Source organism: Procambarus clarkii, chromosome 2, assembly GCF_040958095.1.
Source record: "Procambarus clarkii isolate CNS0578487 chromosome 2, FALCON_Pclarkii_2.0, whole genome shotgun sequence".
Taxonomy (NCBI): Eukaryota; Metazoa; Arthropoda; class Malacostraca; order Decapoda; family Cambaridae; genus Procambarus; species Procambarus clarkii.
The window spans coordinates 50,400,045-50,415,936 of record NC_091151.1 but is presented as its reverse complement, the minus strand read 5'-3'; the positions used below and the strand labels follow the sequence as shown (position 1 = coordinate 50,415,936).

The window sequence follows — 15,892 nt, the reverse complement described above, 5'->3', positions numbered from 1 at the left end:
TGAAAGAAAAGTTGCCCATTTGTTTCCGCCTCCACCGCGATCGAACCCGGAACCTGAGGACTACGAATCCGAAGTGCTGTCCACTCAGCTGTCGGGCCCCTAAACTTGCAGGCAGTAGTATGACACTTCTTCCAAAGCTTAGGTGGTGACACTTTAGATGATGGTTGTGGCACTTCCTCCACGGAGGCAGCAAATGATGACAGGTCATTCAGTGGGGGTTTTGTGGGGTGATGGTGAGGGTAGTGGTTGTGAAGGCAGGGCTAGACGCTGGTGGTGATCCTGGCCGTGGGAAACTTCCACTTGCGTCTTCTTAAACCATTCGTCTGGGTCTCAGGGGTTATCTTCTTGAGGTTATCTTGAGATGATTTCGGGGCTTTAGTGTCCCCGCGGCCCGGTCCTCGACCAGGCCTCCACCCCCAGGAAGCAGCCCGTGGCAGCTGACTAACACCCAGGTACCTATTTTACTGCTAGGTAACAGGGGCATAGGGTGAAAGAAACTCTGCCCATTGTTTCTCGCCGGCGCCTGGGATCGAACCCAGGACCACAAGTCCAGCGTGCTGTCTGCTCGGCCGACCGGCTCCCTTGCCGGTCGGGGTAAGGGAGGTAATCAGGGTAACCTTGCCTCACGCTCCTTATTAACTAAAACTAACTCTTATCTATGAGATGACCTCTATGTCCTTTTCAATGGAAAGACCATTTTCGAGATGGGGTTAAGGGTCCCAAAGACTCAGAGGGCAGTTCTGTTGCATTTAACGCCAATGTATAGGAGATAGACACCCCCGCATTAGATTTTAAATTTAACCATAATGTTAGATGAATATTGGTGTTAATAGGACACAATTGTTTATCAGTAATGCGATGAATTTGACAAGTGATGATCTCCTTGGAGATAATTAATGGAGCCAGGCAGTATGGCACTATGCTTAAATGGTGCACCCTTTAAAACTGTCTGTAAATTGTGTAGTATATATTGACACCCCTTCGGTTCAATTATTTGAACCGAAAGGTTGTCTTGAGTGCCGACGCAGCTTCTCTTGTCCAGTACACCATTAAAAAAGAAAAAGAAATTTGTTTCAAAAACAATGTTTGTGTACAAAGACAACAAGAGTAATGTACGAATGTGGGGACAGGAGTTACACAAGCTAATAAAACCACAATTACGCAAAGCGTTAACGGCAAAATTGAGATGACCATCTTATACTAGTAGGTAATAAAGGTAAAAATAAATGAAGCCGGGGGCTGAGCGAACAGAACACCGGACGCGTGATCTTGTGGTCCCGGGCTCGATACCGGGCGCCGGCGAGAAACAATGGGCAGAGTTTCTTTCACCCTATGCCCCTGTTACCTAGCAGTAAAATAGGTACCTGGGTGTTAATCAGCTGTCACGGGTTGCTTCCTGGGGGTGGAGGCCTGGTCGAGGACTGGACCGCGGGGACGCTAAAGCCCCGAAATCATCTCAAGATAACCTTAAAATAACCTGAAGGAGTAAGAGCGTGCGGAATGACTAGTAGTATTTTGTTTGATACATGGTAACTTCCGTATCGGTAACGTGAATCTGCGATGCCTTGCTGATTGTCTGCATATTTCTCCCTTGGGCAAGATAGTAACGCGGGAGGTGAGGTGACGGGGTCTACTTGTTGCCACCACACCAACTTTCACTACACCTACCTAAAGCACCTTGTTGTTTTAGATTCAGTTACTGGGAGCGAAGAGTTCCAAGTAGCAGGGCTATGGCAAAAGCACAGATAACATTGCCAGTTATAGAAAGTGGAATGGTGTTGGGTGTCTTACGGTGGCAGAAACACTTTGTTGTTTACTCCACTCAAATTGTAATGTAAGGTAGTTGGAAGACAAGGTTAGAATGTGGCACTGGTCACAAAGAAGAAATAGAAATCCAACAGTTATACCTTCTTTTAAAACGCCTCCATCCTGTAGCCACTTTTGCTCGTGTATTTGTAGCCTCATTTTGCTTTATGTAATTGGTGTAACTTTCCCTAACTTTACCGAGGGGTTAAGTATGATGTGCTTCAGCAAACACAGATTTTAATCAACTACGTCAACAGCCAACTAAGATGCTTAATCGGTGTGCAATATGGCTCGTGCCGTTTTGTGTGATCCAGCTTGAACAGCTGACTTCCAAACCCGGGGCCCGGGCTGCTGACACCACGAGTATTCCTGCCTCAACCTTATCCAGCTCCTCCTGCCTCCTCTACTCCCTCACTCCACTCCCTGCCTCCCTCACCTCACTCCCTGCCTCCCTCACCCCACTCCCTGCCTCCCTCACTCCCTGCCTCCCTCACTCCACTCCCTCCCTCACTCCACTCCCTGCCTCCTCCCCTCCCTGCCTCCTCCCCTCCCTGCCTCCTCCCCTCCCTGCCTCCTCCCCTCCCTGCCTCCTCCCCTCCCTGCCTCCTCCACTCCCTGCCTCCTCCACTCCCTGCCTCCTCCACTCTCATTCCCTGCCTCCCTCTTCTTCCTCCTTCATTCCCTCCTTCACTCTGCCCCTCCCTCCGTCTCCCTCTTGTCACTTTCTCTGGTGTGTGAGTGAAGGGAGTCAAGAGGTGGAACATGCTGGGGGTTACTGACTGACACTTCAGCTACGCAGGTCAAGGGGGAAGAGTGAGAGCCAGTGAAACAATAAATTTAATTGATATGTTCTAGTGTTTGCGCACAAATATTTGGCATTACAGTACTAACTACCACTATGGTAGTTAGCTGGTTAAAGGTGTGTAATGGTTTACCTTCCCTGTAGGTGTAGTTGGCTGAGGTCGACTGTGTATAGGTTTGTCTTATGAAGAGGGAGGGAGAGCGAGTATGAGCACTGTTGGTGGTGTTAGTAATTGGTTGGGTGAATACATGAACAATCTGGCCCTTAGCTTGGGGAACCTCAATAAGTATTAAAGGATTCTTGCTCCAAACAATTGTACACAATATTTAGTGTACCAAATATTAGAAGCATTTAAGTCATACATTGTAAATTACAAATTTTTCTGAATGTTAAGACTGGACTGCTAGCAGCACTAGGCAGACTGATCAGGTAATCACTTGGGAAGCCTGGTTTCTAGTTCAGCTGCAATAATAGGAAAGTTATCAAAACCATATCACATGTAAATATAATAATCTCTGGTGTATAATTTTTCCACCAGTAAAAGTTGGTCACATAGGAATTGTTCAAGAGAGATACTGTACAGTACTGTAATATGATTATAGGAGTTGATACTGAGAATTCCATATAATATAAAAGGGAAATTATATTTCATAAGACATGAAAACAATGTTTTACCCAGGTTTTGTGTGTACTCGCCTGTTTGTGCTTGCAGGATCGAGCGTTGGCTCTTGGATCCCGCCATTCTTACCTTCAGTTGTTTAAAGCAATAACTCCTGTCCTTTTCTATCATACCTAGTTTTAAAGCTATGAATAGTGTTTGCTTCCACAATGTGCTCATTTAGTTCCTTCCATTTCCCCACTACTCTCACACTAAAAGAAAACTTTCTAACATCTCTGACTCATCTGAGTTTCCAGCTTCCACCCATATCCCCTTGTTCTGTTAGTATTCCGTGTGAACATTTCGTTTATTTCCACTTGGTCAATTCCCCTAAATATTTTTTATGCTTATATCATATCTTCCCGCTCCCTCCTTTTTTCTGACATCGTCAGGTTCAGTTCCTTCAGTTGCTCTTCATATCCGTGCAACTCTGGGACTAGCCTTGTTGCAAATTTTTTAACCTTTTCCAGTTTTCAAATGCGTTTAGTTAGGTGGGGCTTCATGATGGGACTACATACTCAAATACTGGTCTCACATAGGCAGTGTAAAGTGCTTCGAATGCCTTACTTAGGTTGCTGAATTATGTTCTAACCTTTGTTAACTCTTTATATGTGCCCCAGGAGTTAGATTTGGTGTTACGTCCACTCCCAGGTCTCATTCTTGAATTGTCACCAGAAGGTAGTTTCCCTTCATTGTGTACTGACCCTTTTGTCTCCTGTCACCTAGTCCCATTTCCATAACTTTACACTTGCTAGTGTTGAATTCCAGTAGCCATTTCTCTGACCATCTCTGTAACTTGTTAAAGTCCTCTTACAATCCTCATCTATCATAATTCGTCTTTAATTTTGCGTCATCTGTGAACATCGACATGTAGTACTCAAATCCTGTAGACATGTCGTTCATGTATATTAGAAATAGAACTGGATCCTGCACCGATCCTTGAGGTACTCCACTCGTTATAGTTTGTCAGTCTGACTTCTCGACCCTGACTGTTACTCTCTGGCTCCTGCCTGTTAAGTAGTAATTTACCCAAGCTAGAGTTTTTCCGCTTACTCCCCCCTGCCTCTCAAGTTTGAATAGCAGTTTCCTGTGCGGTACTGTGTCAAAAGGATTTTTGACAGTCCAGAAATATGCAATCTGCCCATCCTTCTCTGTCCTGCCTTATTCTTGTTACTTTATCATAGAATTCCAAAAGGTTTGCTAGGCATGATTTACCTTCTCTGAACTCATGTTGGCGTTTGTTTACATACCTAATGTTCTCTAGGTGTGTAACCAATCTTAACCTGATTATTCTTTTAAGTACTTTACTGGGGATGCTTGTCAGCAATACTGGTCTGTAGTAAAGTGTCTTCCCTATCACCTTTTTTGAAAATTGGTACCACATTTCCCTTCTTCCAACAACTGGGCAACTCTCCCTTCGTAAGTGCCTTATTATAGATCCTTGCTAGAGGCATGCTGAGGGCCTGCGCTGCCTCTTTTAGTACCCACGGTAATACATTGTCTGGTCTAACTGCTTTAGTTTCATCCAGTGTTGTTAAATGAAACTAACTATTTTGTTGTTAGTTTCATTTAACAATTTTCATTTTTATTTCATTTTTTTCATTTTTTGTTTTATCAGTCAACATGATTGATAACAATCTTGTTAGCTGTTTATTACCTTTTCCTGCTGTCACTTCTACAGTATATCTTTTAGTCTCTCTTCTAACAATGAGAGCTGCTCAGGCTCGGTTATGAACACTCCATGGAAACTGGCATTCAGTACCTCGCAGATTTCCTTGTCACTTTTTGTATATGCACCTTCTGTTTTCTTTAGTCTTGTCACTTGGTCGTTCACCAACATTTTGCTTCTCATATGACTTTGTAGTAATTTAGTTTGCCTTTTCGCTTTCATTGCCATGTCATTTTCATAATTCCTTTCCGATACTCTTCTTATATTAATGTACTGTGTTCATTCCTAGCTCTATTGCATCTAATCTTATTGTCTTCTGTCTTTTGTCCTCTGTACTTTCTCCACTCCCTCCTACTTCTCATTTTTGCTTCCTGGCACTGTCTATTAAACCATGGGTTTTTATTTTCCCCCCTACTTTTTTCTTTTACTGTTGGTATAAAATTCTTCACACTCCATGCATTTCCACTCTACTAAGTCCATCATATCTTGCACTGTTTTTCTCTTAATTCTTCTTCCCACCGCACTTCTCCCAGATATTCTCTTATCCTTCTGTTATCTCCTTTCCTATAGTCTACTCTCCTTTCTCAGACCTCTTGCCCCGTGGTCACAATTTTAAGCTCGATCGTGTAGTCAAAGACTAGGACATAATGGGCACTGGCTCCTAGCGATGTCTCCATGATTGAGGTTCCCCATGACCAACAGTTTCGGTTCCATTCTGTGAGCTGTTGTTGCTGCCTTCTGCAGTTCATCTATACATGTCTTGTTGTTATCATATTCCTGTCTGGGCCTTCTACTGTTTGGTGGGGGATTGTAGATTATCAAGATCACAATCCTCTTCCCATCACCTGTCAGAATCCTAAGTATGTGTGGATATTCTTTTGCTGTATTAGAATTATTGTTGTGAAATTTCTCTGCTTTTTGAATGTGCCCAATGCAACTGTGTTCATTTTGATTGAGAATTTTATTTTATTTTATTTTAGTTTAATTAGGTTTGAATTGTTTGAATGCAGTTTTCCTATTCCTAAAGCATATGTACTATAATCTGAATCAATTTTCTACAACTGAATTGACTATTGTTTTATTTCATGTATGTGTAGCATATATGGAAAGTTATTATTAATGAAAAGGTTCATTACAATTTAATTGCTGCATATTCAGGAAATATATGACTGGTGAAATTATTTCATTTTATTTGTGCAGTACAGTACTTGGATATACCAGGAAAGGTAAACCACTGTATACAGTACTGCAATGAACTATTAAAAGTGAAAAAAGGACAAAATTTGTACAAGTCGAGTTAAGAATGACGACTCTAACAATGAGGCAGGAAGATCTAGGGATATCATGGGCTCAACTGGAGTACCCACCCAAGTCATGCCCCAGCTTGTCCATTCCTGCAACTGCCACCACAGGTGTGGCAGTCTCGGTCACCTCCCCATGGGCCTCAGATGGCACGAGTCTGGCTGCCCATATTGCCAGTGTAATGCCCACACCTCCCGAGTCACCTCCACCTGGATGCCTGGTTGATGCCAACGATGATGACTACAATGTACGTGAGGCTTTCACCTGGGCTAACTACCTGTTTCCCCACCTTTTCCATTACTAATCATGTCTTAATCTGAGACAGGTCATAATCTTTTAATTACGGTACCAGGTTTAGTTATGAATTTCATTTTTCATATCAAAATTAAGTGTAAAAATATTAACATGTCCCTTTAGACATTCGTAAGTGTGAATATTTTTCCCTTTTGTTTGTCAAACCCCTGCTTATCAGCCATTTTATGAAACGCCTGAATTTATGCATATCTCTGAGAGAGAGGCTCGCAGGAAATGTTTAAATATTATACAATTCTAATGTTTAAAGTCATAATACTGCATCCTATCATATTAATTTACAAGCAAGATTTTGTGTGTTTAATTATCTAGGTGTAATTACTTATTTGTAGTTATAGGATGAGATATGTTCGTGGTGTCAAGTCTTCCCATCACTGTCATATAATGCTTTGAAACTACTGATGGTTTTGGCCTCCACCACCACCTCACTTAGCTTGTTCCAACTGTCGACCACTCTGTTTGCAAAAGAAAATTTGTGATATTTTTTCAGCACCTTTGTTTCCTTAGCTTGAATTGGTGTCCTTGTTCGTGATGTTGCTGGTTTCAGGAATTCCTCTTTGTCAATTTGGTCAATTTCTCTTAGTATTTTGTAAGTGATGATCATATAACCACTTTTTCTGCTATCTTCTAGTTTTAGCATATTTAACGCCTCTGGTCTCTCCTCGTAGCTGTTGTTTTTTCAGTTTCATGCCATTTTATAGCATGCCATTACACCTTTTCCAGTTTATGTGCTTCTTGAGATTTGGGCACTATACAACTGCTACATATTTCAATTTTGGCCTCACAAAAGTCATAAACAGTTTCTTTTAGCATTTCACCATCCATATAATTAAAAGCAAGCCTGAAGTTGGAAAGCGACGCATATGCTCCTCTCACAATGTTCTTTGTGTGTTCCTCTGGTGACAGCTTACTACCTGTATCCAAAACAACTTCTAGGTCTTGCTCTTTATTAGAGTTCTGTAATTCCCTTTGACATAATTTGTAAGTGTGGTCTGTTTTCTCCAATTCCACATTCTATAACATTGCATTTATTCACACTGAATTCTATTTGCCACTTGACGCTCCAAACACTTATTTTATCTAGATTGATTTGAAGAGCATTACAATCGTCTGCGTCTCCTGTCTTTCCCAGTACTGTATCTTAGCATCATCTGCAAACATGTTCATATAATTCTGTATGCCTTCTGGTAGATCATTTATGTATATGATGAATATTACTGGTGCAAAAACTGGACCCTGTGGTACTTTACTAGTAACACTCCTCCATTTAGATACATTGTCTGATTACTGCCCTCATCTGTCTGTCAGTTAGAATATTTGTCATCCATGTCAGAAGTTTCCCTGTCACCCCTCCAGCATGTTCCAGTTTCCAAGCAACCTCTTGTGTGGGACTCTGTCAAAAGCCTTTATTAGGTCCAGATAGACTCGGTCAACCCAACCATCTTTCCTGTAGAATCTCTGTGGCTCTATCATAAAAACTAAGTAGATTTGTTACACAGGAGCTTCCTGTTCGAAAACCATACTGTTTGTCCATTATTTTGTCATTACTCTCGGTGTTCAACCCATTTGGCTTTAACTATTGTTTCTAGTGTTTTGACTACCACACTTGTTAATGATATGGGTCTGTTATTTAGAGGTTCCTCTTGACTATCATTTTTATAGATTGGTACTATGTTTGCCTTTTTCCATATATCTAAGATTCCTGTGCACAAGGATGTCTGGAATATTAATTGGAGTGGAATGCTCAGCTCAGTTGCACATTCTCGCAGCACTCGAGGAAACTCCATCTGATCCAACTGCTTTATTTTTTCCTAACCCCTTGAGTATTTTTTCCACTTCGTCTTGAGAAATCTCTCTGTATTCTACGGCTTGCTCTAGAATTGGTACCGAGTCTGGTTCTATGAAATCCCAATTTTGTACAAACACACTTTGGAACTGTTCATTTAGCATTTCACACATTTATTTTTCATTCTTGGTAATCCTGTTCCCCATTCGCAATCTCAGGATTTTAACCTTAACATGCAGCTTGCTTTTAATGAATTTGTAGGAAAGACATCACACACAGAGATCACACTAACGTGATGCATCAAATGAACAAGATGGTTTTGTTCATTTGTAGGAAAGTCTTGGGTCTGTTTTACATTTGTTTGCTATCCCTTTCTCAAAGTTCCTTTCTGCTTCTCTCCTCACTGCTGTGTATTTGTTTCTTGCTTGCTTGTAGTGCTGGTATGTTTGAGGGTTAGGCCTCTTCCTATATTGAACCCATTTTCTCATCTTTTCCTCTCTGGCTCTCACACAGTTTCTGTTGAACCATTCCTGTTTTCTGGTTTTGCATCTCTGTTTTGGTACAAATGTTTGTGTGCCTTCTTCATATATTTCACAAAATTTGGCATTACAGTACATCTGATTTACTTCCTTCCCCTAATGCCCATTCTTTCCTAGTTTATATTGCAAAGCATATTTAATTTCCAATAGGACATAACTCTTTCCCAAGGGAGGAAAGTACTGGATGTCAAATATCTCTTCTTTCCTGGTGAATATTAAATCTAGTATGAGCCCCACTGCTTTGTCATCCTCCTTTGTGTATGGGGTTTTTTGTTCATGTGACAAGCTGGTTATAACCCTGAGTAACTGTTACTCCCTTCTAATACACTGCCAACTTCAGTGTTACTTGCATTTTGCCCAAACTATGATGTATTTAAGTATTGTACTGTATATGTTGTCACATCAGTCATGGCATACATTCATTTACTTCTGTTTTACCTACAACCTACTGGCTGTACTTCAGGTATTTTTAATACAAAAATTGTGTTTGTGCATTGTTTCAGAAAACAAATTTACATTCAGATAAATTTTGTGTAGGCTTATTAGTAAATAGTGTAGTACATGCCTATACTGTATTACACAAATTGAATTATAGCATGCAAACTATTTTTGTCTGCTTCAGTTAATATAAGTGAGTCAATAAATCAAACAACTTCTCTTCATCCCTTTATTCTGTGGGCAAAGATATGCATTTTTGGTCTTTTTAATACACAGATCAGTGTTGGGGTTTAGCCATATTTTGACATCACCTTAGCATTCTCGTGCTATAAGATGCACTTGTAGCATAGGATGTCCTCAGGTGTCATGATAGATGGATGTGGCAAGACCTAGACTTTGAAGTTAGCAAGGCCAAATTGCTCATTGTAATGATGCCGCCGCCTTTCACACGGTGTAGTGCGGAATGGTATTCATGTACAGTACTGTATTTTACAAACAGTCTCCTTGACAAGGGGGCCAGGGTCAGGATTCAACAAGCATCTACTTATGAACATGTACAACTTTTCTCAATCTTTGGGGCTTTGTTTACCTATATTAACCCTTAAACTGCACATGGCGTATATATACGACAGGACCTAATGATACCACAAGTTAAATTTTTCAAACTTGTCCTAACGCTTTCCAATTTTTTGTGCATAATCTACTAGGCAAACACTCCAACTTCGTCTAAATGATCACCAACATAACTTTGAAAAACAAGAAAATTAAAAATAATTATAAAATTTAATATTGAAAATTTCTGATTTTCAGATCAGCTGCAAAAATATTAAATATCACCAAGTGTTCATTTAAGTGTTATGCTCAGAATAATATATGATCTTCATTTTAATAGATTTAGAATACAAATTTTCAGTTTAGTGTACTGTAAAATAAATCGTCAATCTGGTATTTGAAATATGCACCAAATTCAGACAACAAAATTTATAACTCAAAATGTTTAGAGTTTATGAAAAATCCATTCTAATAGGATTGTAGAATAGACAGCGGCGCGCGCACTATGTAAAAATGGTGAGAATCGGTCAGAAACTGAATTTTTTGAAGCTGACTCAATGTTGAAACTCTAGTTTTAGAGATAATTGAAGTTGAAGTTGTCGACATTGTATAAGGTAGTTCTAATTCATTAATTTACTTGTATATTTTAATAAACATTGTTCGGCATTCGTACTCAAGAATGTGAAAGTTGTAGGTCAATGTGTGTTGAAGTCAAGAAAAAATAACCCCCAAAAAACAAAATATAGGGATAATTAATTATAATGATTTAGGGGATATATTTAGGGTATACTTTATACAAGTCAAAAAACCCTAATCTGGTCCCTAATCATCAAAACAGTCTAAAGAAATGAGGAAAATATTTTGAAATCTGAAAAAATCAGCCAAAAAAATTCAAAGTCCCAAGTTCTGCCAGTTATGACTTATTTGTTGACCAATTTAATTTTATCTTCACATAGTTAGGGACGGGTATGTATTCTCCAGGATGTAGAGGTTACAACAAAATCGGATAATAAACAAAGAAGGAAAAAAAAATCCTCTAAAAAGGAAAAAATTGTGGACATTGGTGAAAGTAACAGGTATTACCATTGTACATGGTAAGGTATTTGTATGATACATAACAAAATAAGCATAATAACATACTTACTCATTATTCTTTGTATTATTATGTATTACTCAGCAATGCTAAAAAGGCACCGGCTGCATATCCACTTTGTGGGCACTTCTAACTACTACTATTCTTCTTTGTGCATCGGACAGGTGTTTGAATCTCTCTATTACTGCATTATCCCTCAGTTCCAGTTAATGGGAGCTGTTCTCCTTATCAACAAAACGTCCTTCTTTTTAAAAAAAAAAAAAAATTGTCTAAAATCCATTTCTGAAAATATTGGGATGAAACTTTCACAACGCTGAAGCCAATAAGTTGGAGAGTTGTTTAACATTTAACATTAATTTTCACATAATTCAAATATATTTTTGCCCAATGCCAGCTTATACCCCTATTTACAGCCCAGGCTGTAGCAGTGTAAGGGTTAAATGGTTCATGAGCTCCGAAGTACAGTACTAGGAGACTGTTTTTACTGATATCAACATTTGATTGGGAAGTTTTGATGCTTATAAACTGTTTAATACATGTAAAGAAAGCCGCCAAGGATTGAGAAAAGATGTACAGGTTCGTAAATACTGTACTGGTGTAATGGCTTGATGAATCCGGCTCCTGAACTATGCTTGCCCAGTGCCCATCTTGTTTTGCAGTTGGCATAACAAGACGGATTACTGTTAAACCGAATTCAAATGAGAACGGTTTGTGTGTCACAGCGTAATTGCCCTGATTTTTAACAAAAAACCACTGTGTGTTGTTCTACTTTTACCAGAAGTTGGATCCAGTCGCGTTGTGTTTTGCTTTTTGGATTTTGTTTATATATAATGGGAGATATGCATATCTACATATCCCATGTGTGACTTGAATTAATTGATACTTTTTATTGACTTATTTGTACTTAATAAACTCCTTAAAGTTGTGTTGTATGTTTATAAATAATTTTCCACACAAGTGTTACCTGTACCTTATCAGTCTAGCACCAATGTTGCTGGATCTGCTTTCATAATGTAAGTTGAAAATATTTGTTGACAGTACCTTGCTGTATATGAAATTTTATTTTCAGAATGGCCTTATTGATGAAACCACTACCAAACTGGGTCTTCAAAATCTTCTTTGTGTATCTACTAGCAATGCCGACAGGTATTACCTAACTCGAAAGTGCTGCTATGTCTTCCATTGTATGAACCTACGAACCAAATTTAACTATCCGGATATACCAAATCAGGTAAGGTTGCTTGCAGTAATATTTTAGTTAATGAATTGTAGTAATGTCAATGATTTTAAAGAGTAGAAGATCTACAATGTAGAGATGGATCTTGTACTGTTGCTGATTGTTAATATTCCATTCATACTTTTATAATGCTAGGTAGGCTGCTTTGCATAGTTCATTGGTAAAATTAAAAATAAATTAAACATTTTTACACTATACACAGAAATCACAATAGCGTGATAGTTGAAATGAACAAATCCACAAGGGCCGTGACGAGGATTCATTTTTGTAACGCTTTAAAAGTTTTATGCATAATTCCATATTCAAGAGACCAGTTCTTCATTTATGGCTGTTTGTTATATTACTCTGTTGTCTAGTGACTATCACTTTTATCATACATCTAAGATTCCTGTGCACAAGGATGTCTGAAATATTAATTGGAGTGTAATGCTCAGCTCAGTTGTACATTCTGTCAGCACCCAAGGTAAAACTTCATCAAGTCCTACTGCTTTATTTCTTCCTAGCCCCTGGAGTAATTTTTCCACTTCGTCTGTAGATACATCTATGTTTTCTATGGTGTGGTCTGGAATTGGCATTGGATCTAATTCTCTGAAATCCCAATTTTGAATCTTAATATTCCTGACTCCTTTATCTATTTATCTTTATCAAGAATCCTATTGTCCAAAGATTTTGGGCAATTTTAATTTTTATCTCGTTGAAAGCTAATGTTAACATGTATTTTTGCATACTATATATTGATATCACTTGAATACACAAATGTTTCAATGTAAATACACTATTTACATTAATAATTGGGTTCCCACGAGAAGGTTTGTTGCCTTATCATGCTCTCACTGCAAAACATTACAGTATAGTACAAGTACAGGTATGTCAGTAAAATACTGTACACAGTACAGTATCACTAATTTTTTGGTGTTGCGTTCTGCTGGTAAACTCATGGCAGAACTGTGCTTCTTAAGTACTGTAATGTATATTGATTAATTCAAGATTTTGTGCAACAGTTAGATATTTATCTTATTGCCAACTTTAACCTGTTACTGCTGCTCTTAAGCATCTTGTACAATAAATTTATTTATAATGTATTAGCAGATATATAAAAATTCTTCCAATAAAGCCTTGGAATGTAGGTTAGAGGCCTTTAACATGTATGTGTATTCTCAACTGACCAAACTACTATTGGATATACAAGTGTTTAACTAATGTGGCCGAGTGTATTCAGCCATGTTGAGGATGTGCTCACCGAATCTAGTGGTTCAGCTGGTTTAAGTTTGGCCAATTAAAAGTGTACTAATGTATTCAAAGAAACTTTCACATTAAAATTAATTTTCATGAATAGATGATCATTCGTGATGAACGGGTGGCTTCAGCCATGGAACAAGTGGTGGCAGAGGAGATGGAGAATAATGGACTGGGAGCCAGTGATAAAAAAGCATATTCATCCCTGATAGCTAAACACACTAGTAGAGCTCATAAGTTGCTCAATGACATGAAATCAGCTATATCCAGTATTTTAATTAGGTAAGTAAAACCAGGACTTGCATATATTAATATTATAAATTACTGCATTGAGAATACCAGTATTGTAAGAATCTTTCAGAGCTGTTCCTCTGATGGTCCCCGAGCCATGTACCTATGTCTGTATGACTTGACAATACTTGCTCCCTCAATGTGACCCCCATCTATGCTAGTTATGAGGCAAAAGTAGAATAATTAAATTCTAAGTGCACACCACAGTACTTGTAAACAGAGATAGTGAAGCCAGTAAGCTTATTTGAAGTTCAGGACACCCTCAAAATGCCCAGGAAAGTTGAGGCCAAAGTAAAGAATAGGAGCAACACAACAACCAGGAAAGACACTTATCATTATTCTCAATTTCCTGTTTCTGAGCTCCGTCCCTCAGTTGCTTCCTAAGCCAGCTCTCCTGGAGGGTAAAAGGAAAGGCATCAACTTAAAAGAAATATATACTGTACTGTAATGAACCGGGATAAAACTTGTCCGAGCAATGCTGTATGTATGTATGCTTCCTCCAGGTTCATGAATAAAAGATATTCAAGAATCCTGTTTACCTTTTAAATAAATATCTGGCCATATAAATAAAAATGTGCTAAGAAGGCTCAAGTGTCTGCAAGTTTGAAATAAATTTTACTCCATTATGCACAACTGTCTTGATGTGCATTAATGCATGTCAAGTTCATAATGTAAAGTCAATAAAAATAGGAGCTTTAGACAAGTGTTGCTATAAAGTTCTTAAGACTTCAGTTCAAAAATTAAATTAAAATTAATGAGACCAGTGAAATCACATACTGTAGTAATATCTAGAACTTCTATCCTGACATTCTTTTTAATTGACTTTAAATGCATCACATCATCATCTTTCTGCTGGCCTACATACACCTTTTTTATCTAATTAATCTCATTGGTATTCTGTCAAATCCCTCGCCTTTTAATCACTAAGCTTTGCATCATAGTGGCATGGTAATTAATTTACACATTCTATACTTTCAGATTAACAGGTTATGTATTGTTTAAAGTGTTCAGCAATCTTCTGATGTCGGTGACAATTCATGGCGGCCAGCAAGAAGTGATTGAAAGAGCAGCCAAAAGAGAGACGCCCATAATCTTTGTTCCACTGCACCGGTCACATGTTGACTACCTGTTTGTCACTTGGGTACTCTTCAACCGACAGATCCCTGCACCCATTGTCGCTGCTGGCGACAATCTTCGCATTCCTGTATTTGGGTAGGTCATCTAGTCCAATAGTTCCTGACCCCTTTATTATTGTCATATCTGCTCATTTAAAACTGTTGTTGACATTAACCTCTCCCCGTTTCCCTTCTAATTACAGTTTTATTCTTTTTCTTCCACCTACTTTATGAAGGGCCGTTTTGTTTTAACTCAATTTTGTGGATATTGAAATTTCCCATGATAAGTAGCTTTACTTTCTACTGGCAGTTTCTGCCATTTCTAGTAATTATGCTAAAAGCCGTCTTGTTTTTGTTGAAATAAACCTGACAAGGTCTCCTATTATTTGCTGAGAGTTTGTACCTGGTTACCTGGTTGACTCCTGGTTGATGGGGTTGTGGGAGTTCTTCTACTCCCCAAGCCCGGCCCGTGGCCAGGCTTGACTTGTGAGAGTTTGGTCCACCAGGCTGTTGCTTGGAGCGGCCCGCAGGCCCACATACCCACCACAACCCGGTTGGTCCGGCACTCCTTGGAGGAAACAATCTAGTTTCCTCTTGAAGATGTCCACGGTTGTTCCGGCAATATTTCTTATGCTTGCTGGGAGGATGTCGAACAACCGCGGACCTCTGATGTTTATACAGTGTTCTCTGATTGTGCCTATGGCACCTGCTCTTCACTGGTTCTATCCTGCATTATAGGTGACTATCAATGAAATTCTCTTAATTTTCTGATGTTAGAACTAATACAGTGAATCAAATGGTTCCAAATACTGTCATCTTGAGGTCAACCTATTTTTTATCAACTCCATCTCCTCTATGCACAATTTAGTACCCTCAGTTTGACTATTGGTTTTTCTATCAATGAATATTATTTAGTTTGTTTCACTATTAAATGCTGATGCAGGGATGGAAGGCAGCTTTTTTTTTGGGGGGGGGTGTTTGAAGATATCTGGTGTATAGTTGTGGAGAAAGTTTGATATATTACATAACCTTTGACTGGCTTTAATAAAAAATATT

The 15,892-nt window shown here is 38.9% G+C and overlaps 1 protein-coding gene across 7 annotated transcripts in view; it reads left to right on the top strand.

Moving 5' to 3' along the window:
• mino (glycerol-3-phosphate acyltransferase mino) overlaps positions 1-15,892 on the top strand; it is a 107,219-nt gene that overhangs the window by 58,158 nt on the left and 33,169 nt on the right. For 2 of the 7 annotated variants that reach the window (XM_069325932.1, XM_045748805.2), the window contains exons 2-5: positions 6,136-6,484; positions 12,027-12,188; positions 13,531-13,712; positions 14,700-14,933. In XM_069325932.1, the coding sequence (XP_069182033.1) occupies positions 6,239-6,484; positions 12,027-12,188; positions 13,531-13,712; positions 14,700-14,933 (824 nt within the window). In that variant the 5' untranslated portion in view covers positions 6,136-6,238. Of the gene's footprint in view, positions 1-6,093; positions 6,485-12,026; positions 12,189-13,530; positions 13,713-14,699; positions 14,934-15,892 lie in introns of all 7 variants that reach the window. The other 5 variants (XM_069325926.1, XM_069325922.1, XM_069325896.1 and 2 more) reach the window with 3 other exon arrangements.